The sequence below is a fragment of the Dinoponera quadriceps genome, unplaced genomic scaffold, assembly GCF_001313825.1.
Source record: "Dinoponera quadriceps isolate SergipeBrazil2010 unplaced genomic scaffold, ASM131382v1 scaffold1249, whole genome shotgun sequence".
Lineage (NCBI taxonomy): Eukaryota > Metazoa > Arthropoda > Insecta > Hymenoptera > Formicidae > Dinoponera > Dinoponera quadriceps.
Window position 1 is genome coordinate 366,410 of NW_014555318.1, and position 24,003 is coordinate 390,412.

The 24,003-nt window shown below is 38.9% G+C and overlaps 4 protein-coding genes and 1 long non-coding RNA gene across 5 annotated transcripts in view; 1 reads left to right on the forward strand and 4 right to left on the reverse strand.

Annotated features, from left to right (window-relative positions):
• Positions 1–1,513, reverse strand: part of LOC106743794 (ankyrin repeat domain-containing protein 50) — a 14,761-nt gene extending 13,248 nt beyond the window's left edge. The window contains exon 1 of the mRNA XM_014617987.1: positions 470–1,513. Coding sequence (XP_014473473.1) covers positions 470–1,398 — 929 coding nt within the window. The 5' untranslated portion in view covers positions 1,399–1,513. The remainder of the gene's footprint in view (positions 1–469) is intronic.
• Positions 1,514–1,578: 65 nt separating this feature from the next.
• LOC106743785 lies at positions 1,579–5,335 on the reverse strand. Its single transcript, XR_001374393.1, has 3 exons — positions 5,101–5,335; positions 4,708–4,913; positions 1,579–2,039 (listed from the first exon to the last, which is right to left on the reverse strand). It is a non-coding gene; the product is annotated as an uncharacterized LOC106743785 (long non-coding RNA).
• A 1,934-nt stretch (positions 5,336–7,269) lies between these two features.
• On the reverse strand, positions 7,270–16,968 carry LOC106743783 (uncharacterized abhydrolase domain-containing protein DDB_G0269086-like). The gene is made up of 2 exons (XM_014617971.1): positions 16,091–16,968; positions 7,270–8,591 (listed from the first exon to the last, which is right to left on the reverse strand). Exons 1-2 carry the CDS (start codon positions 16,923–16,925, stop codon positions 7,399–7,401), a joined length of 2,028 nt encoding a protein of 675 aa, XP_014473457.1. The 5' UTR covers positions 16,926–16,968; the 3' UTR covers positions 7,270–7,398.
• LOC106743784 (protein TolA-like) lies at positions 11,839–13,088 on the forward strand. Its single transcript, XM_014617973.1, has one exon. It carries the CDS (start codon positions 11,839–11,841, stop codon positions 12,952–12,954), a length of 1,116 nt encoding a protein of 371 aa, XP_014473459.1. The 3' UTR covers positions 12,955–13,088.
• Positions 16,969–22,076: 5,108 nt separating the features above from the next.
• On the reverse strand, positions 22,077–23,963 carry LOC106743805 (uncharacterized protein DDB_G0271670-like). Its single transcript, XM_014618005.1, has one exon. It carries the CDS (start codon positions 23,946–23,948, stop codon positions 22,077–22,079), a length of 1,872 nt encoding a protein of 623 aa, XP_014473491.1. The 5' UTR covers positions 23,949–23,963.
• Between the last annotated feature and the right edge of the window lie 40 nt (positions 23,964–24,003).

The window sequence follows — 24,003 nt, forward strand, 5'->3', positions numbered from 1 at the left end:
TATATATATATATATATATATATATTTACTTTACTATATATATATATATGTGTTCTTCAAGAAATTATACATTGTAAAGTTTTAAATCATTTGTTTCTTTATAATTTTAAAATTCTAATTTGGACTACTTTCATTGTTTCTAATCATATATAATACTGAATATTAATATATTTTGCTGAATAATTTTGTGAAATACACAAATTGGTTTTTATTTGGAACATTAGTGAATAATTCTTTATCTTTACTGTATTGAATTGTTATTGAAATTTTATTGAAGTGATATTTAAAATGAGTCAACCGATATAAATTTCAACATACGATTCGGTAACATTTCGATGTAATTCGTTACGATTTCAATAAGACATTTTCACCCGGGATATGTTTTTGTACACGACAGGCTCCACAAGAGGTCTCCACGTGCGTGAATCCTGCCTTAAACAAAAATTGAAAATATTGTTGCTGAAAGTACCTGAGTGCATCTTCCTGATCCAATCGTGCAAGTATATATTGTTGAACGTCTCTGACGACTTGGGACTTTCTGAGGTCGTCCAACGAGATCTTACGAAAGCCAGTGAACATGCGAGAGATGGTTTTACTCTGCCGTCGAGCAGTGCAAACTAATAGAAGCCATTGTGGGAATAAATGATGATGATTGGCTAGTAATTCAGCTATCGTACGACTGACACGATTGTTTTCCCTTCTAGAATCTTTAGTACCAGTCAGCGGTGAATTTAATATTTGGCCTTCATCGATGGAATCTACCAGTAAAAAGAGACTATTTTTTGGTGGTTCAACTTCTAACAACGGGAACAATAGAGCTTTCTTCAACGCGTCATCTGGATCTCTATCTAATATATCCGGTTGCAAAGCAGCTTGTATCTCCGGGTCAGTACTCAATTTCTCAGCATAAGCTTCTGCGACAGCTTCTTTGGAAGTAAGAACCGTCATAGATGCTGTAGTCACAGGCGTCGTTACTGTTATCATTGTTGTTGTTATAGTCTCAGTTATTGTTGTAATCGCATTCGTAACTTCTGTTGTAGAAACTGTCGGCAAAGTTGATATGGACGACGGTCGATTAATTCTATCAGAACTGGTTTGAAGTAGCTGGGCGACTAAAGATCGAACGAATTGAGCGGGCGACAGAGATGCCTCACTTCTAGTTTGACAGAAGTGACGAGCCAATAGTCTGCGATTTAAGGATCTTTGATGCCTTGCAGAAGTGCCATTAGAAGGCCAGGCTAACTCGGCACAAAGCGCCGTCTTCCCGCTTCCTGGTCCACCCACAATCAAGGTACCACATGTTTTCGAAGCTGGTCGTTGTTCTAGGCAGTGAGAGAGTTTTATGAAAGCCCATTCCCTACAGAAAAAACGCTTCTTCTCAATCACTGGCGCCGCCATATTGATACCTTGATATTATAAGACCTATTTGTTTGATTAAATCTTCCTTCGTTTTTTTCTTAGTTTCATATATATATATAATTTTTCTGTTTTTGTAACAAAATTTTTTTCTTGTTTCCTTTAAATTGTATAATTCCTTCATGGAAATTATTTCTTGTAAAATAATTAATGTACGTAGATCTTTGGCATCATTTCTAAAATATTTCTAAGTTCAAGTATTTATATATATATTGTGCTTTTCTCAGGTCACTTGAACATAAAACAGCTTTATCAGGCAATTCAAATGCTATCTAACGATTATCTTAATAAAATTTCTCTTCCATGGTGATCTACATTTTATATTGTTTTCTTGGACTCTATATGATTAATGCAGTTCTGAGTATCTAAAACTGCTAGTAATTGAGTGATAAATGTTGAAGACTAAACCGAACTGTCGATATAAAATAACATGATGCAACGGTTTAGATTTTCAAGTACAGTAACAAATTGGACTGCACTTCCAATGGAATATTGGAAACCCTTGGAGGCTCTGAGATTACTTCTGATTCCATCATCAAATTTCATTCATTCATCATTGATCATTCAAGTTTCTTATCCTTTTGTTATTGACGAACGATAACTTTTGTGCTTTTTCATGCTACCTGAAACAAAACAAAGACTATTATTTGAGTCTAGTTAACACGTTGAATGTCAAGTGAGCCATCGATGGCCCATATTGGGATCGAGTCTTCCCTGATCTACGGATGTATAGTTATTCCAACGTTTAAGGGTGGTGTTGATTTTGCAGCTTCTAATTATAGACCTATCAGTAAATAAATAATTTTTGCTAAGATTTTTGAAGGCATAATACCCAAGAAACTTTCATCTATGATTAGTAACTTTATAATTAACTTTATCATTAGTAAATGGTTTGGTAATTAGTCGCTCTGCTATTATTAACATAGTACTATATCACAATTACGTGTCTTTTGTTGTTGAGGAAGGTTGAACTAAGTCAACACAATTTATACCGACTTCAAAAACTAACTTTTAACTCAGCCAATCATGCTGGACTTATTTCCAAATTAAATTCATTTGGTACAAAAGTGTTACTTTTGTGTTACTACTAAGTGTTACTTTTGTACCAAATGAATTTAATTTGGAAATAAGTCTAGCATAATTGGCTGAGTCAAAAGTCAGTTTTTAAAATAGATAGCTAATTTTTTGGATGTCAAGTGGTGAAATTTAAAGGAATATGTTCAAAAAATAGGAATATACTGTCTGGTATGCCGCAAGGATCGCATCTGGAGTCATTACTTTTCAAAATTTTTATAAACAACATATCTGACAGTATCATTTCAATTGCATCTGATAGTATCATTCAATTGCTACTATACGCAGATGACCTAAAGATCTATAAAAAGATAGACAGTTTAGCTGATATTAGCTTAGTATATATCAAGATTTACATCGTGTTCAGGTAGTGGTTTCATGGTACTTGGCAAACCATATATAGATTTTAATCTGAATAAACGTCATATGATGCATTTTACACGCAAAATAAAAACTTTTACCTACAATTATGCACTGATGGACTCTCCTTTATCGGCGGTTGATACGATAATCTGAGAATACAATTTAGTTCTGATTTAACGTTTAATAATCATTTACGTGCGATTACATCTAAGGATTAAATGAGATTAGGTTCCATACTCCGATATTGTAAGGAATTCAAAGATCCGAGAACTTTGAAATTATATTGCGCGATAGTTCGACCCCACCAGAACATGAATATTTGGTCCACCAGAACATTCGAATATTTGGTCTCCCTATCAAAATAGTTTTTCTCTTCAACTTGAATGTGTGCAACAGAAATTCCTTAGGAGAGTTAGTTTGTGTGTGAATAGACCAATGTGATTTAACTGTCATGATTATGAACCGATATTACATAAATTAGGGTTGATATCGTTACATAATAGAAAAATTCTATCCAATCTGTTATTTTTTTTTAGAATTCTTAGAGATACAATCGACTGTTTAAAAATCTCAAACTTAATTAGATTTAATATACCTGGAAGATCGCTCAGACGGTATCTACCTTTCCACAAGGAAAAACATAGGATTTTATCTAAAATTTTATCTATTCAAACTATTTAATAGACTACCTATGATCGGCGACACTATCTATTACTTGGCTGACATACTTAATATGTCTTTGTCCACCTACAAATGCGTTATTATCAAGGATTTCAGCGAGTCTTCATAATCTGCGCTTTTGTACTTTTTATTTTATTTGTCTGTATATATCTTCATTATTACTTCCTTTTTGTTTCTGTTGAATGATTTATATATAAAAGGGAAGAATCATTTCCCGTGAATCAAATAAATACATAAAAATGAGTTTAGAATATGGGTCAATGTCATCAAACCAAGCGAATAAAAGAAAGACGGTTGAGACTGGCTGTTGAAATGATCGAAACATATATAAAGCGCTGATAAAGAGATAGATGTAATTTTGTTTAGAGTGAAATCAAATTGTTTTAGTGTTCTAGTATAAAATAAACCGAATTAAGTCAGTTAATTCAATAATGTTAAGATATCTATTAAGCTACATTCTTGCATGCTTGAATACAAAAAAAAAGCAATAATTCATGTATTTAAAAAAAAAGCTTTTGTTTGCTTAATTGGTGTAAGAATTACTTATTATTCAAGGCAATACATAATTATCCAGCTTCTAACAGCAACAGCTGATTTACTGGTGGGAGATACAAAACGCAGTACTAGTAATTTTATGCGACCAATTTCACCTCTTCTTTCTGATGTTAGCGGAATCTATTTACAAACGCATACCCTCAAATGGCTTACTAATAATAAAATGAAATGCTACACTAAATAATTAGCAATACCACCAACTTTATTTCTACCGGTAGTAGTCAAACCTATTTTATCGAACGTGTTTTATCGTGTGAGCATGATACATGTCAGAATATCGTATAAAAATGAACAGTTGAGAGTAAGAGAAAGTAAACTTCCTGCATGGTGATAAGTTTTGATTTAAAAAAATAGTCAGGAATTATTTGCAAAATTAATGGACAATGTGTCTCAAAGGTCCTAAATAATATGTCTATTTCCGATTGTTACTTCTATTATCATTTTATACATGAGTCTATGTCAAAGGTTTACCATGACAGCATTATGGCGTCGCGACAAAGACAGCAAATAGAGCAGAATAGAGCTCATCATATATCTTAGCCTGGCCTCCATTCTCATCCCGGAAAGATATTGATAAAGACAAGTGAGTACACAGTAATATGAAACTCATCAACTCACGTGAGGTGGGACCAGTTCTCGATCGATAGAACGTCTATATATATATGCATACATATATATGTATATATATAATATGCGTTGCACGCACGTGTGTGTGTGTGTGTGTCTTTCTCTCTTCCTTCTCTCTCGGTCGCTTTTAGTCTTGCTTGTTCAACTCGCTCGCTGTCTCCCTTTGTTCCCTTGTAAGTTTTATCACGCTACCATCTCTGTAGAAAGAATACTGTGTACACGACAATTAAAAACCGGCAAACACATAAGGAAAACTGGCGTATGCTTGCGGAAAACAAATTAATTGTACAAAATAAAAGATATGTCCACAGCACACTTGTCCCAACCGTTACACACAGCTGGTATTTTTATGCACTGCTTCAATATTGTTATTCTTGCACTGACCTCAAGAAAGTAACAAACTCAACTTTCGTCAAAGCTATCGCGGCTATCATTTTTGAAACGACGCGTTACTTTATTCCCTAAAAAACAACACGAACGAGTGAAAGTTAAACTTAAGCGTCCAACTGTGCTTCTCTCACTCTTTTGCCTCTACGTATTTTGCAATTTTTCGTACAACCGAATTAATGGAAAAACTAGACTTTTTTTATTCCGGATGGGGGCGTGTTGTAAAACAACCTCATCAATGGTTACCACGATACTGAGGCGCCGGCGTGTTTAACCCCTCCCTCACCACCACTCTTCACCATCACTCCCACTATCCCATCACCCCCACTTTTTGTTCCGAGCAATGACTAGTTTGCGTTCGTGTATTTCCGTGGTCTTCACTTGCACCGTCTCCCCTTTTCGTCTTACTGCTGCACTCCATTATCGTGTAGTTCCATCTTCCTTTTCAATTTATATCATTTCTAAAAAGCACATATCTGCCTTCGTCAGAAGTTAAACTATCATTTCTTAAAGTATCTTTTTCTTCTTTTTTATCCTCTTTTTTAATCATATCTAGTCTACGTTCACTTTGGATGCTCACGCGCTGTAGCGTCATTCTATCTTTCTTTGGCATTTAATGAACAATAAAGATAAAATGGCGTTTACAATGCGCTCAAACCGAACGCAGGTTTAAATTTCTTCCTAATGTTTCTCTTCACGTAATTCCTTTGTTTAATATCCTTTACGTCATTTTTTCTCGGTATACCTTACTAATAAAGGGTAGAATTTAATGATCCTACGTAAAATGTATTGGGATTGAGAATACTTGCTACAAATTATAAATAGCTTTGTTTACACCGACTGTTTGATACAAGTATCAACTAGCAATTTTATCCCGAATTATCTTTATTTTATTGACGCGTGTAAAACAACAGTATATTAAATTCATACTGATACGTGTTACCTTACAATCACTTTAGTATGCCATTGTTTATGTGCATCATCGAAATTGAAGTAATCTGATAAAAATTCAGTAAGCACAATACCCAAAATTGACGCATGAGACATCATTGAGACTAAATTTTAAGACGCTTCAAAAACACATCTAAAGGACCGTCTGCATTGGAAGTAGTAATACTGTGGAGTAAGTTTTTTTCAGGAGAATAAAGGAGTATAACAACGGGAGTAAACAAATCATTCCCATTTCCTGCTCCCTATTGCCTTACTACTAATCAATACTTTTCTCCTTACTTAATACTGCTTACTTCCAATATAGACAGTCCTTTAAGCTGTATCTACAATGAGAATTTAAGGTATAAAGCAGGAAGCACATACTTTGGCATAACGCATTTATGCATGTATTAGCATGGCGTATAAGTTAACAAATTAATCAGAGTTCTATGTCTCTATCCTCATGATGAAAATGAAGAATCTTGATTGGCTCGCCTTCTTATGCGTATGCACTATGCGTGTGCTTCCTGCTTTAGACTTAAATTTTAAGTCTTGAGCCATAAGAAATTGAAGAATCGCAATCGATTATTCTCCTCAGATTCTAACTGATCAATTTGAGGGCGTCATTTAAAATGAGACACCCTGTATATATATATATATATATATATATATATATATATATATATGAATTACAGCGACATTGGAAGGAGCCGGTTGAATGAAAGGGGTCGTCTAGCGCGATAAAATTTCTTTTTCTCTAGCGATCTCGCTAGTGGTGAGACAAGAACTGACAAAGAACCAACGATTGTTAGTCTTCGTCTCAGCTCACTCGTAGACATATAGCACGGAAAGGAACCCAATAATCTTAGACACTTATCCATTATCCGTAGAGAGTATTCGTCGATATTGTGGTTTCTTGATTTATATACATCACGTTCTGCTTCATGGCTACGCAGGCTTATATATTAGTGGTAGCAATGAGTTCGCTAGTGGAGGGGCCTCATTGGCCTGTTACGGCACTTCGCCAGCGATATTTCTATCAAGTTCCCTCTCAATCTCTAGATATTGATCTCTAAATATTGACGATTAACATTGACGATAAAGCTATAGCTTCACAAGCTACAGCTTCGAAGAAGATAGTGGTAAGGAAATGTCGCAATGAAAAGTCGGATTAGATGTAACTGCTACAACAATTTAATTCCATTTTTACAATTTTGTCTGACGTAATTGCTTTTTTTGTAATTTTTTTTTCAATTGTGCATGTAACTGTGTGTCTCGCTACTCTACTAATATCCATTACTTAAAAAATCCGTACACATTCCATGTGCGAAATGTAAAATTCAGGATCGGCATGCATCACCCTATTCACCATGCATTTACTGCCTTACTATCTGCTTCCGCGTTAGCTGCAGCGTTAACCAAGGTAACTTTCCCCAGTTTGCCGATGCTACCGGCGCTGGCGCTGGAGCTAGCGCTAGCGCTAGCGCTACTGGACGACCTTGCAATACCTTCATTGTGGATTATTCCCCTATGAATTCCGTGAATTCCATGAATTCCGTGAATTCCGTGATTTCCGTGAATTCCGTGATTTCCGTGAATTCCGTGATTTCGGTTGATCTTCATGGCCTCAACCTCACTTTTAGTCAGATCCGCGGTGACACTGACAATCTTCGGCAGTGGACCGGCGTCAGTAAGCTCACCCTTCTTAGCCCAACTGTAGGCTGCAATCTCAGCGGTAGCGCCGGCATCGGCAGCTATAGCTTTGGTTTCAGCGGCACCAGCGGCACCGGCACGCGCCACGCTTGCGCGATTCTCAAGATCGGCGCTAGCTTCAGATTCGGCGGAAGCGATAACTCGCGCGTTCATGGCTTGCGCAGCAGCAACCTCGGCGTTAAGACGGGTCTCCTGAGCTTGGCGCGCCGAAATAACAGCTTTGTGCTCAATAGCAACCGCGGTGTTGGCAATGGCCGTGGCAGAGGCCGCTGCTACTTTAGCGGCGTTCGCTTTAGCCTCGGCCTCAGCGGCAGCAGCTGCTGCAGCCTGCGAACGTTCGTTAGCCGATTCCGACTCCTCGCTGGCGCGTCTCTGAGCAACAGCGGCGGCCCTTGCAGCTAAATCCAATCTACCAGCAGCTGCTCTCACATTAGCGACATCTTCTTCGAGTATTCTTGCGGCCTTAGCGGCTAAGACTGCTAATCTCTCTTCCTCGGTTGCTCTGTTAGCCACGTTAACTTCAGCTTCAGCTGCCGCCTCAACCAAGGCAACAGCATTAGCAGTGCTTTTGTCAGCTAATCTGCACGACTTGGCGGCGATCTCCGCTTGACCAGCCGCGGCAGCTTGCGCTTCGGCAGCTGCCTGTCCAATGCCGAGCCCTCTTGAAAGGGCTTCCGCGGATGCGGACGCAGTGTTGCCAATTCCAGTGCCGATTTTCACTCCTTCGATTGCAACCCCAGCAACACTTTTCACCTCGCTCTTAGCGCCTTCGTGGTGATAACGATATCCCCATCCTCCTTTGCCGACGGCCGATGCGCTGGCGGACGCTTGAGCGGATGCACTCGCTTTCGATTCGACAACCTCGCTGGCGCCAGCAAGACCCCAGATGAGAAGAGACGTCGTAAGTAGAGCTGGAATCTTCATCTTGATAACTTCTTCGCAAGATTGATGTGAGTTAATCGGCGGCTCGCCGGTTTTATACCGTATTGAACCATTTGTGAAAACAGTCCGAAAACTCACGCACTCCTCTAAATATTATCACAAGACACACCTCTATCATCGTCGACTCTATCGCTTCAACATTTCTTTGTTTTTATTGTTTCTGTTTGTTTAACTGTGCTCACGTTTTTCTTCAATTTGTGTTTTTAAACGTGATAACGTGCATGCAACTTACTTGCCACTTTTTTGCATATTTCTTCATTATATTCATTATTTCATTAATCTAGCATTATCAAACATATAACAATATTCTTAAATTCATTAATATGCATATTGTGTAGTGATACACATATATAATAACATGTTATATCATTAATTAATCACGTAGAAAAATGTAATGAAGATTCTCCAATTTTAACGTTCACGAAAACAATTTTCAGGGATACTCTCAACAAAAGATAATAAAATGTTCTAATTATAATTTATAAGTAGCTATAAAAAAAAGGCTGTATTAATTAATTTATTAGTTTAGGGCTTAGTGAGGATTACATATAAAATATATTTGAAATTCGCTTAACACACGGAAGACTGATTCACCGCGTATGTTTGGCTGAAGGATAATCCGCTACGTACGTTATCATATGAAGGATAACCTACGTACGTTATCATATGTTAAATATTTATAAAATATGTGATAAAATTAAATAAATAGTCTTAACAGCTGTGATTAGATTATAGATCTCTTATAGATTAATCTCTTTTTGCTTAGTAACTTACGGAACAAATTTTTTTGACAAATTTTATTCAACTCAAAGAAATAAATTTGATAATTGAAACGGTCCAAATAAACTAATGTTTTAATCGATAGGTAGTATGGTTTAATTTTTCTAGTAATTTCATTGCTTGATCGAAAAAAGAAAATTGTTTCATCTAATTTATTCATTTCATTATTCGGGAAACCCTATCATATTGATTTAATTGTCTTAAAAAATCCGATATTTCTTTTTTGAACAGTCTTTTCATAGTGTGCCCATCTCCAACTCATATATGATTATCCGTTCTGTTACTGTAACACCCGGTTCCCGTTGCCTGACTTTAACAATCGAACAAGAACTAATGAATTCTGATGATACCCTTGTAACTTATGCTTTTAATGTATTGTTATATTGCAAAAATTGTAACAACATATTTATTTACTAACAAACAATAGAAACGATGCAGCTGTTATGCGATGACCATACCAAATTGATTACAATAAGACAAATTATAAAGAGTGAGTCCCAGATGTACACAGTTTCAGTCGGAAACATCCAATCACGACGGTCTATGCCTAGGGACATTCAATCACGGGTCGGGATGTGTCCGACTGAAACTATATGCATCTAGGAATCTTCCATTAAAAATATATCTTGCAAAACGAAAATGTCTTGAATAAAAAGGCAACTAATAATTATTAAGGAAAACATTACCTTTATACTTTAATGTTGACATAAAGGAAGCATCATCAAGAGCGAAATATTACGTCGTAAAAACATGATATATAGTAACGTCAATACAACGTCATTTAATATTTATGCATACCTGTACTTACATAAATAATAATTTTTTAGTCATTTCTACAAACATGTCTAGTATCCAACGTTAAGATAACAATATTATCAACGACATGATATACACATGGTGTTATACACATGGTGTTTGAGAAGTGCCGGAACTTCTTAATATTTCAGAAAATACACATTTGAATAAAAAATCTTTTAGGTAACATTTGTAAAGTTTAAATAGGCGCATTTAATGGTCATATGCCTCTGAACCTTAAATGACGTTGCCAACATCAAATTAAGATCAACTTGAATTTTTTCAAATAATATAGTTTTTCTTAATTTACATCGGTTCCTCCAGTCATTCTGTGTGTAAAAATACTGCAATAAAAATATCGAAAAATGAATGCTTTTCAAGATATTTGATCGTGATAATTTTCAAATATAAGATATGAAATGTTTCACTTATTTTTCGATAATCTCACCTTACGGCTCCTGCGTAGTCGCTGCAACTGTCCTTAATGACGTCAGAAGCGAGAAAACACATATCAAGAATTCCTACGTTTTACGTTCAAATAAAAAGATAAACTCACAAAATGACATTTGTGATCGATCTACTACACTTGTAAAATTGCTCGTGTACTTTTTCGGACAAACAATAAATAGTCGTAAAATTAACATTAACAAAATCATGAGAAAAGAGGTTAAAATGAATGGTTCCGTGTCAATTTTTACGAACCTTTACGAGTTGCAATATAATATTTTAAGGACATATGTTTGAAAACTCCAAATATTATAAAAATGCAGAAATAGAAAAATCGAAATTTTGAACCCTCCACAGTGGTTTCCCTCATTTACTACAATTTTAAACCATTTTTCAGGCAACAAATCGATTCCCCGGTTGAAGAATGATAGATCTTTCGATGCGATAAATTCGTCAACTCATTTTCGTATTTCAACCTCATTTCTTCAAATCGCACATCGAAGAGATGGTTCTACATTGGTAAAAATAGGTAAAAATCGGAAGAAGACTATACGCCCGGTGTGATAGGGTTTTCCCTTTTTCAAGCTCCAATAAAGTATCCTTAGTCGCAGAAGCAACATATGGCCGAGCGTTGTCGTGAATTAAGATGTCTTTTCGACCTTTCCCTGTCCTTTTTCTGAATTTCTTCGTTCAACCGATACAATTGGCGATTGTAGCACTCTGCATTAATCGTTTCATCAGGGTTTGAGTATGTAGAAATGTTTAATGTAGAACGATAAGTTCTAGCACATTGTATTGCGGATATTTTTTTCATGTAGCATAAAAATGCTTCTTTTGAAAGTTTTCTTTCTGCGACTTGCATTTTATTTGTAGGATTTAATTGTCAAGAAATGATTGAAAAACATGCAATAAATAGCCCTTCCTATTTTTTTTTACACAGAAATGATTATAACATTTACATAAAGAAAATAGGAGCAGCTTGGCAAACTAGTCGGTGGACGAGATGGAGGAGATTTCAGAAACAATATTTGTGCGGTTGCAGTACTGCATGTTTATACAATTGTACCGCGCAGTATATAATACGCGAGCTCCAATGATTTGGCACCAATCTACGAAGCTCCGTCGAAGATGAAGATTCCAGCGATACTTGTGACGTCCTTCCTCGCTTGGGGACTGGCCAGCGGGGACCTCATCGGGTCGGGAGCTTCCGCGTCCGCATCTGCTAGTGCTAGTGCCAGCTCAGGCATTAAAAACAAGTGGATATCATTGCCTCTGCTGAAGAAGAATGATGAACATCATAAGGGCATGGAAATCGACAAGTCGGTGTTCGAAATTAAGAAGGTAGCACTAAGTTCAGTTGATAAGATAAACGGAGCGGCCAAACTCGGTCTGAGTTGGAAGGAGGTTAGCGCTGGATTGGAAAATGCCAAAGCCAATGCCGCCACAGCCCAAGAAACATTAATAATCTTGAAAAAGATATTGGGTCATCTTAAGGAAGTTTATTTGCATGCCATTAAGCTTTCGGCAGAGGCATCCGCCCATGCACTAGCTGTCGCTAAAGTGGCAGAAGAAGCTCAAAGAATCGCGGAAGCCAAGGGCAGAGCTGCTTCCCAAGAAATCTCCGAAGCAATCGAGGCATCCAGAAGAGCCGAAGCGGCGGCCGCGGCTACGAAAGACGCGATCGAACGCACTGTGGAGAATGCTAAGGCGGCCAATGCAGCACAGGTCAATGCCAACGGGCAAGCTGAAAACGCCAACCGTAATGCAGCCGCTGTATTAGCGGCGATGCTTCGCATCGAGGAATCTTCGGCGAAAAATAATCAGGCTGCAACGGCGGCCGCCGCCTCAGCCGCCGCCGCGTCTGCTCTTCACGCCAAGGCTAACGCGGCTGCGCAAGCAAACGCTAAAGCCGCCAGTACGGCGGCGACAAGCGCTGAAGAAGCGCAAGCAGCACAGACTGCCGCTTTGAGCAACCAGCAGTTAGCTGCTGCTATGTTTGAAAAGGCCAGCGCTGATCAACAGGCAGCTTCCGCTAGAGCTGACTACTACGCCGCTACTACCGAAGCCCGGGCTGCTGCTCAAGCGTCCGTTATCAACGCGATGAGGGATGGAATAGTTGTTGGATTAGGAAATGACGGTGGCGCATCAGCTCAAGGGATTGCTCAAGCTAATGCTCTCGCTGGCGCCGGACACAAGGGATATGAGGGACATAATATCATTTCGAAGAAGGGCATGCATTTGTAATTGAAATAGGAGGGGTCTCCGCCAGCGTCACCGTTAGCGGCTCCGCCAAAGCTTCTTCTTCGAGAAAAATGGAAGCGAAATAGAGAGAGCGAAAAGGATCGACTTAAGTTTCTTAGTCACTAAAGCGGAACAGAAACAAATTTCGAGTAATCAACTTTGTATATTAGAGTGCAATTACACTGGCAGAAATAAAAAATAACAAAAAAATTGGCGAAATGTGTGCTACCAAGTATATTAATAAAAATTAATTGTCTTAACAATTGCAGTGACTTGTTTCTACGGGGCCCACATGCGTAATAGATTTGCGTAAATAACATTATGTACGACTATGCTTTAAAATGATTATATTTTCTAAATTTGCTTGAATTCTCCCATTATGCTAGCATTATAAATTATTGCAGTAAGATATATATATATATATTCAAAAAATATTCCTTATTGCAATATTTATTAGATGCGCAAATTAATTCGATGCTCTTGTTAGCAAAAATCAAGATTTATTTGTCAATGAAAGATGTACAATTATCAAAATGAGATCATTTTGATCTAAAATAAAAAATAATCCATATCATTGCCCGAAGACATTTGTGATTATCAAACGTTATACATAAAGCTCTCAAGATGTCCTACTTTCAGTCAAGAATAATTTAATTTACTTACGCGCATGTACACACGCATATACGCACGTATAACTGCACGTAAATTAGTTGAATATATTGAATTTATGTTGGACGTACTATAGATGTACNCACAAGAAAAATGTTCCTAAATTTTCTCACGATTAGTATGAACTGTTTTATACTTTGATAAATTAATTTCTGTTTGCCCCAATCATTATAATCTTTGGTTAAAAATTTTGAAATAATCCGTGTCGCTAACACATATTATGTGAATATCAGTTGTTGCATCGCATACCAGTTGTTTCAAACATTTTGCACAACAAATATACAATTATAATATTTTTTGAACAATGTAATATTAGATCCGTGCATAACTTACTGAGGTTTTCTTGGCGACTTTATTTACGTGTATTAAAGAAACAATTCATGCATGTTTAATCAAAGTATTTCTCCTCGCTTGCTTTGGGCCATTTTTCAGGCAACAAATGGATTTCCTGACTGAAGAATGACAGACCTTTCAATGCGATAAATTCTTCGTGCTTCATTTCTAAATCGCACCGGAGAGATAGTTCTGCATTGATCGAAATAGATAAAGTAGCAAGGTGGACAATACGCCAGGTGTGGTAGGACTTCCCGCTCCAGCAAGATGTCCTTAATCGCGGAAGCAACATGTGGCCAAGCATTGTCGTGAAATGAGATGACTTCGATTTCTTTTCCCTGTTCTTCTTTCTGAATTTCTTCGTTCAACCGGCACAATTGTAGCGCTCTAAAATAATCGTTCCGCCAGATTTGAGCAGCTCATAATAGAGCACGCTCTTCTGGTTCCACCAAATACAGAGGAGAATTTCATGCCTGTGGATTTGCGCTTTGGTGTCGAAGTAGAAGGTTGTTCTAGGTTATCTAACCATTCCTTTTTGCGTTCATCATAGGTTTCGCAAATAGTTCTGCTTGTTTCTTCCTTTTATGCGACGAAAATAATGCATGTACACTTGATTATTATTGAATAAAATTATTTATTTTAAATATTATTAATCGTATATGCTTTCATCACTGCTTAAAAGGTCTAATACATGCAAGAAGTATTCGATGTGGCTTGGCGCCATGTCTTTCGAGGATTTGAATCCGACGTTTCGTCAACATTTCAGTTCACTTCCTTAGGGTGAAGATCGCTCCTGCATAGGATTTCTCCTTATATGCAGTCTATAGAAGTATGAGTCATTTAGATTTCTTTTAATAATCTTGACACTTTTTGTATTATTTATCAGTTACTGATTATGCTTCCTTTATTTTTATCTAATTAAATAAAACAGTTATTATAAACAAATATCTTTAGTAATATCATGAAACCATATATTTCATAGCATACCACTTACTGTTCAAAGTCAACAGATATGTTACCATCTTAGATTTCTTTAATAAGATTGCTCTCTCTCCCTCTCTCTCGCAGTTCAATTATTTATCATTTTTTGCTCACATTCCTCTTCTTCGTGTTTATAGTGAATATTCGAGTTTTATTTCGTACAACAAAATTTTGCTTATATTTACCATTCCAATTTATTTTACACTTCATATGTATGATTCGTCGACTCTCATATTGCCCCTGACTGCCCGTGAGCAGAGGCTGTCATCTTTTATATGACGAAATACGTTCTAAAACTGATAAAAAAAGGAAAATCTTTCGTGTTAGCAATTATATGTAATAACGTATTGAAATATATATTCAAGGAAACTTTAAAGTTGTTTCCTTTTTTTAACTAAGCTTTAAAATATCTTTGGAATCAATTTATGGTCACTACAAAAGAAATGGTAGTACTCTCTAATTACAGTGCAAGGCTTCGCCAACCGCGTTTGACAAAATCTAATATGAAAATATTTCTTATCTTGATGAAATATAATCGTATTTTCGTACATAGCCAAAGTCACAATAGGTAACTCGTTTCTCATGGAATTATAATTCTGTTTTTAATTAATCGTAAGTGATTTTTTCAATAGGTGAAGGTTACTTTGTGAGGGTTACTGATGAAGATATTCGGATTAATATAAAAATTCATCAATATGTAGACTGTGGTATCGATAATTTCGTCGCTATTAGCTTAAACACATGGAACTTAAGGAAAGAACGCTTTTGGCTCTGCTATAACAATGTTTTATTATTACAGGTCTTAAATTTCAAACCGCTGCTATTTTTGTTTTTTTTTTCTTCTTCTTCTCAATTCCTGTAGTGTAATTGTGCTCTAATCTAAGATTAAGAATTCATATAACCATGATTTGTAGTATTTTCTGCTACGCAATGGTCGAAAAGAAGTCACGTGCGTGCACGTGCTGTTATGCTCGTGCGTATTACAGTAGAAGAGTATCGGCAGAACTTTCCGCCTCCGCAACTGCTGACGCTCCTACGACACCACCGTGTTTCGGGCCAGCGATGATGATATTTCTGCTACTGGCGTCGGCGTTAGCTCTCGCGGACGAGTATCCCAGGCTCTTATGAAAACCCCACTTATGTCCTTTCTTAATGCCCATGGCGGAAGCACTGCTCGAGGCCTCGGCGGTGGCAATAGCGCCCCTTCCACCGGTGGACCGTGTGCCGGTAGTGATCACTTCACCGCTTGCTTTGCCGTATTCGGCTCCGATCTCGATTACCTCTTTCTTACGTATACTGGCATTGGCGGCTGCTTGAGCGATGGCATTTACCTGGGCATCGGCAGCTCTAGATTTCGAATCCAACTGAGCCTCTCCGTCGGCCATTGACACTTTCGCATTGGACTGCACGAGGTTTCTTTGAGCGGTGAGAAGCGCGGAGGTAGCCGCTTTAACTTCAGCGGCGGCATCTCTGGCCTCCGACTGGCGGGCGGCAGCGACAGCCGCAGCCTCAGCCGCTGCATTTTCGGCCGCCATGGCTTTCTGAGCGGCAATGTTGGCGTCACGGGTCATAGCCAGTGCCTTTTCCATCTGCGCCGCAGCTTTGGCAGAAGCCGCACCTTGTATGTTCGCCAATTTTAGGGTCATCAGAGCAGTGCTGGCAGAAGTCCTGAGAGAAGAGTCAGCGGTTTGCACAGATTGGAGAGCCTGTCCGGCGGACGTCCTAGATGCTGCGGCAGCAGCCTCGGCTTCTATAGAAGCTGCGCCCAAGGAAGCAGACGTTTCCTCGACCGCGACAGTCTTCGCTGCAGCAACTGACTGCGCCTCGTCACTACCTTGTATCAGGACCGCCGCGTCATCAGCGAGAATGCGCGCCTCAGCGTTTCTATCGGCGGACTCGGTGAGCAATTGCAACGCTTCGCGTTGTTCCTCAGCGGCAGCCTTGCCCGCTCGTAGACCCGCTCTGGCTTCTACCGCAGCAGATGCTACCATTGTCGCAGCTGCCCTCGAAGCTTCCACGCGACTGAGGATGTTGTTGCTACCAGCCTTGGAAATGACACGTGCGCCGTGAATTTTCTTCCAGCTGCCAGCCACCGCCTCAGCTGAGGCGGACGCGGACGCGGATGCGGAATTGCCAATTATGTGCGGCCCAGCCGCGCTGGCAAGACCCCAAAAGAGGAGAGATGTTGCAATTATCGCTGGGATCTTCATCTTCGTCGAAACTTCGCGGATTGATGCCCAATACTGTCGCGCCAGACAATTATATACTACTGCCGTGAGCAGTTGTCATAACATCCACCAATACAATTAATATGTTACGCTCTCGAATCTCATCGTCTCTAAACATAAAAATATTATTTCAGTATAGCCCAACAGTATTTTCATTACGTTAACCGTCGTTTATTCAAGTGCGCGCAATTTAATATGACAGTAAACAAATGCAACACAAAAGTAATAAAAACTCCCTTATTTTGTAATCTGAAAGTTGAATGCTCACGAACTGTTGTCTTGCTATCCATATAGTTTATTCACAGTACAGTTAACAGACGGAGAATATTTTGTTACTTATTTTCCTTTAGGGAAAGGGCGAGCAAGAACACGAAATATTTTTCGAAAAATCGTTAAAAAATCGTTATATTTTTTTCGCAAAAATGATTACTTAGATGTTTAATATGAGGAAAATTCCCGCAATAAATTAATAAGAATGAAGGTAATAATTTTATTAGATTTTCTTCATCAAACTTGAAAAGTTTCTTTTTAAAGGAAGATTAGTTTTTTACATTAATTTAAATAATATCACAAACTCAAATATTATTAAAGAACCCAAGCAGCACGTAAACGTTCGAGGAATGTTAGCTTTACATTCACTTGGTTTAGTTATATTCAAATAAAGTGGGAACGTTCGAAGAACATACGTTTTAGAACCTTTAATATATATCTTATGTAGCAAAAATGTTGCAGTATCACAATTATATATTAATATATTTTTTCAATTGCTAAAATTTTAGCAATTAATATATTTTTTAAATAATTTGTTATAAATAGACGTAATCAAACTTCGAGATATATATATTTTAATTAAAAAATGGGATTGTAACAGAGCAGCATAATTGTGATACTGCGACACTTTTGCTACGTAAGATATATATTAGAGGTTCTAAAACGTATGTTCTTCGAACGTTCCCACTTTGTTTGAATATAACCAAACCAAATGAACGTAAAGCGAACGTTTCTCGAACGTGCTGCTTGGGAAATTATAATAAAAATAGAATTATAAAGAAATTATCATTATAATATAATATTTTATCATCTATTTATGACAGAATATAGCAAATTGTATATTACATATGCACTTTCATATACAGGGTGGGGCATTTTAATCGCTCTAGATGGATATCTTAAAAACTAATGCACACAGAACATGGTAATGCTTCCCGCGCGACAAGAAGCAACGCGGTAGCCAATAAACTTTTAGTTGTTATGGAAAAACAGCACATTGATTAGCTATCGCGTCGCTTTTTGCCGCGCGGCAAGCGTTGCCGCATCCTGTGGGCAGAAGCCATAAGAGATGTAAAAAAAAAAATTTATGTAAAAATATTTTTTCTAGAGGGAAATAAGGTGGAAATAGTGGATTTTATATAGAGGATGCTACCAAAGTTAGATCAAGGTGAATATTAATTTTTTTAATAAGTATCTCCATTTTTTATTGCATATTCTCGTGGCTGAAGTCGAGACGTTTTCAAAACACTATAATAAAGTACTTTTTCATCAAGTACTTTCCGAATTATAAGACTTGAAAGTACTGCTGGCATTAGTACTACCCATGGTGTACCATATGGAAGTTACCCAGTTGGATTTAAACCTCTTATATGGCGTGTATGTGTGTGTTTGCGTGCGTGTATAATGTGTGTGCGTGTATGCACGCGTGTTCGTATGTGTACGTGTGTCATAGCAGAGATAAAGACGGTTCGTCACTCCCGTAGCATTTAATGATTCCCTGCTATGTTGTGTATACGTGCGTGTGGGCTATCGAAATCCTTCCGCTAAGAGAAACAATATCTAAATAGTATTCCCGTTTTGTCTATGTCCACCTTTGTTTTACCCTACGAGTCAATATAGACTATATAGGGCGGATTCCATTTAACGCTCGCAACGACGTGAGCATCATTCTATCTTTGTTTCTCGCTGGATGTTTAAAATAAAAATAGAATGACGCTCGCGTCATTGCGAGTGTTAAGTGAAATCTGTCTATATCACGTTAGTAAGACAAATACTACTTAGGCCATTCATAGTTGAATTTCATATTTAAGACAGTCTTATATTTAAGACCGTTTTAAGTTTATATTTAGATGCTCTATGGCTTATTTCATCGGCATCAAAACATCTGAAGATAAACTTAAGGCCGTCTTAAATATAAGAACCAACTTTGAATACCGGCTTTCAGATTTGGCTTTCGGATTAGAGCCGCATTATTCTTGATATAGCATAGATATTCGTGAGAGACAGTCCCGTTAGAGCACGGTGCAATAGCATACATCCACTCACATTGGCCGATGCCTAAAAATTTTCTGCTGGATCACCAATTAGAAAATTTTATATTAAATTAGCCAATCACCGATGTGGGTCTATCGGATCCCGCCCGTTTCATAAATGTGATTGTTTCTTGGAATGGACTAGGAATGCGCAATCATCGATCGATTATATTTTCTTTAAAAAATCGATTGTTTTTTCGATGTTTTTGAAATCGATTATTCCCTATGTCGATAATTCTTTTTTTGTTTCGATGTTACTATATTTTATTACTAAAAGCCTTACTATCTTCATCAGTCTTAAATATACGATATAATGTAAAAATTACCCATTTATAGTTAAGTATTTTTTTTCAAATAATGTTCTTAAATTTATTTAATACATTAACACTCTTAATATTATTGATCAAAAGGATGATATACGAATTGGCCAATCACAGTCGAGAATTTCAGTATCGTGGTCTTATGGCTTCTATAGAGCAACACTAATTGTTGCAAGGCAAGAAGCGGCTCGGTAGTCAATACGTTCATACGTGCAAGGCTGTGTTCGGAGAGCGTGTTATTAGCACTGATCAGCACGTCATTCCATTCTTGTATAGGTGTGTTCGAGGAGATGCTATTTAGCGCAACCGCGTCATTCTATCCTTGTTGTATACTTAAAGAGTAATAAAGATAGAATACGCGGTCACGCTAAATAGCGAATACAGAGCTTGTACGCATCATGTCCTCCTCCACATACTAGCGTATACTATCGGTTTCTAGTATCATTGGACAGACCGCCTCTGCCGATCGTACACTGCCTTAACGATAATTCTCAACTTCGGCTTGCTTCTGAGAGAAGTGATTTCTGGAGGATTTTCTGGGGTTTTCTGTTGGCCTTGAAGTGCCACTGATTTCTCAGTCTGTGTACCGAATGAATAATCTGCGCATGTGTTCCACTGGATATTAATCTCGCCGATTGATTCGGATATCAAGTTATCGCTCGATATAAAGCTCGTTCACGTAAAACATCGCATACGGGAACATATTCCCCCAACGAGCAAATTCGCATAGAGACGAATCTCTAGTCTCATACGAGAGACGTGTCTAAGGGAGAATTCACATCTTGACAGAAAAGCAACAGCCAATCAAAACTCGCGCTCTAGTAATAAGCAGTAGATAAAGTAGAAACTGTCGACCACTGACGCGAGTTCTGATTGGTGTTGCTGCTTTTCTGTCAAGGTGTAAATTCTAAAGGAGGAAAAATAGGGTAACATTGTACATTAATCGATTTACCTGTAGTTGGCAAATTTGATCACTCGCACAATTTAATATACATTAAAGATAGCTACATATAAATATATTGGCATAATAAAAGCAATTTGACAATGAAACAATTAATATGTATTCTGCTAAGTATAACGTGAGAATGTTATTATTCGGTTATTAAAAATATTTACACACTTTTACATTTAAATAATAGTTTTATGCCTAGTAGCTTTTAATATAATAATACTGATGTAATATAATACAAATACGCTGTAAGATTCACGGCATTTGTTTCCGATACATTTTCGTACTGGATCTAATAAGATGTAATAACGTACTAAAAATTCTGCGTTTAGATTGGTATATTTCTCGTGTTATTAGATATCATTAATTAAAAATACAAGCACTCTGTGTAGCGGACGTACTTAGTAGAGGAAAGCTTATGGAATTTGTTTCTATTTGTTAGGAGTTTTAGAGGATTTTAAGATACATAGGTTATTTAATAAGTTTCGGGCCTGAACATAGCATTACTGGTCGAAAACTGTTGTAAACTGTGAAATCTTTTTAATGGCTGCTTACAAATTTTCAGCCATATGCGACGCTTAGTTTTGACAGTCAGTTGTAGTACGGGTGTTCAACGATGAAATAATCGAATATCTTTCTGCGATGAAATACTTTAATTTAAAAGGGTAAGGCTCGGCCACGTTGAGGTATCTTGTTGATAACCGCCCTACATATAGCAGTCGAGAGGGTTCGGGACTATTGGGAGGCCAGAAGTCCTTAGATCAGAATCATGTCGACGTTGTCGGAGAACCAATTCTGTACCATATGATTCGCCGTCTTGCTAGAAGATATCCAAAGCTCTACCACCATGATCACCCTTTCTTTCCCCCTTCTAGAAGAAGTGCGGTGGCAGTTCTTGTCGCCTTCTCCCTTACTTGGATCTTTCTCGCCGATGTTATAGGTCTATCTATTTAGCCGCTTGTATATCTTAAACTCAAGGACATTTATGAGGTAAAAGTTACTGAGAAAATAATAATTTCTTGAAAGAAATTGAAGAAAAGCTGCTGTTAATTTTATTATTTATTATTCATTGATAAAAATTGTTCTATTAACTGTGACACATGCGATATTACTTATAATGTCGAGACAATCTGCAAACAATTCGACAATAATTCAACAATTGAACAGGATATCAAAAATAATCATAAGTAAATTAACTTCATTTGTTGTAATATTATATCATTTCAAAGTAATAGTTTTTTTGTATTATCATTTATGTCATTTGCCATCTAATTAGATACGTCTTGTCGTTGTTCCGGCTAATCTCTTGAATCATCGTTCTGCTGTCCGGTTAATTGTTCGTCTACATTTCGACATGTTTGAACATTATTTTCGGCATAGCGCCCAATCCGTATACAATGCCATCCCTTATGGCGTCGCGGGAATTTGCCTGCGCCGCTATGAGGGATTCTAGTTTTGCGGTTCTTGAATCCATCTTGGCGGATGATGAAGCTTGCATTTTGGCAGCTTCTTCAGCCTCACGAGAAACCAGCTTTGCGTATTCCAAAGCTGTGGATTGTGTAGCAGCTGCCTTTGCACTAATTTCCTCGGCCATCTTTCGATGCATAGCAAGCTCTTCGGTCTTCCGCTTCGCTGCCGTATGTTTGGACACAGACGCTTGTGCAGCTGTTATCGCTGAAGCGACTATTTTCTCGCCGCTTATAGCTTTGCTTTCGACAAATCTGTTAGCGGCTTCGCTAGCCACAGCTGCTTTGACCAATTCCATTGAATAAGACGCGGCAATCTTCTGAGCAAGTTCCGCAGACTGAGAGATCATCATGGTCAGCACGAGAGCGGCTTCGACCGCAGTTGCCGAAGCATTAGCCTCACCAGTGGCGACGGCAACAGCGGCTGCTGCCTCTTCAGCGGCAGTTGCTTTGATGGCTGCCTGCGCTTGTGCCGACGCAGCCAATTTGATTAACTTCGCCGCGTTCGTCGTGGCGACGCTCGCCACGAAAGCTTTCCTAGCGGACGTCTCGGCTTTAGCGACAGCGTTGGCGTACGCTTCGGCTATCGCTTTGGTTTGAGCGGCCAGCTTAGCCGCAGCGGCAGCCTCCGCACCAGCCGCCGCCTCTGCCTTCGCCTTAGCCTCGGCTTGTGCCGACGCTTCCGCGCGTGCTTCCGCCTTGGCACGCGCCTCCGCTTCGGCGAAAGCTATCGCTTCCGCACGTGCGGATGCTTCCGCCTCGGCTTTAGCCTGTGCCCGGGCCTTAGCTTCGGCTCGCGCGGATACGGCCGCTCGCTCTTCCGCTTCGACCCGAGCTTCGGCTTGCGCCCGCGCCTCAGCTTCGGCTTTCACTTTGGCCTCCGCTTTTGCGGACGCTTCCGCCTTAGCCTCGGCCTCGGCACGCGCGGACGCCTCCGCGCGAGCTTCCGCTTGCGCCCGGGCTTCAGCTTCCATCCGCGCCTTCGCTTCCGCTCGTGCTTCTGCGGCAGCCGCCGCGCTAGCTTCCGCTTCCGCACGAGCTGCCGCTTTCGCCTGAGCCTCGGCCTCTGCTTGTGCGGCCACCGCTGCTTGCGACGCAGCCTTCGCCTCAGCTTCGGCTTTAGCGATAGCTTCCGCCGAAATATCTATCTTCCTGGACGATCCTCGGTCGGATGACTCGCTGAAGTGAGACTTTACATCAGAGCTTGAGGTTTCTGACTCGGCGGAGACTGTGGACGTGGTCGAACTAGGCTGCGACGAAGACGAAGACGATGCTGAAGATGAGAAGTGACGCGTCAGGAAATATTTCTTTCTTGTAGATTCGGAATTTTCCTCGCTCAATTTGGTCGTCGAACTTGTAATTTTGATCGGAGGATCTGCCATTATCTTCGTGAGAGATTTCAGATTCGCTGCGGTATCTTCTTTCGGGAACGCGAAAGACGTTTGTGCGGCCGCGTCAGCGTCTACCATCGTCGAGAAATCTTTATGTCCAAATTTGACTAATGACGTCTGCGCTGATGATCCCGCTTTAAGTATGGGACCGAAGTTAATATTTATCTGATCGTTTGTGAAAGCGGACGAACCTGCGATTGGATCAGGTAGGGGGCTGCCGAAGACTGCACTTTCCAACGAAGGATTGGCCGAAGCCCCGACAAACAACTGTTCCGGGTTAAGACCCTGGCCATTTGCCAGTCCCCAGATGAGGAAATACACGAGGAATATCTTCATCGTCGATGGAACTCTGTACATTGGTAGCGTCTCGCGCGATTCGTCAATTATATACCATCTCATGCACAGTTGTAAA

What these genes read in the sequence shown, in the direction of transcription:
- LOC106743783 (XM_014617971.1), bottom strand. Translation starts at nt 16,925, where the DNA reads ATGGTAGCATCTGCTGCGGTAGAAGCCAGAGCGGGTCTACGAGCGGGC. An exon ending in GAGCAGTGCTTCCGCCATGG is followed by an intron (nt 8,592 to 16,090) that starts GCATTAAGAAAG and finishes TCGAATCGAAAG; the next exon opens with CGAGTGCATCCGCTCAAGCG.
- LOC106743784 (XM_014617973.1), top strand. Translation starts at nt 11,839, where the DNA reads ATGAAGATTCCAGCGATACTTGTGACGTCCTTCCTCGCTTGGGGACTG.
- LOC106743805 (XM_014618005.1), bottom strand. Translation starts at nt 23,948, where the DNA reads ATGTACAGAGTTCCATCGACGATGAAGATATTCCTCGTGTATTTCCTC.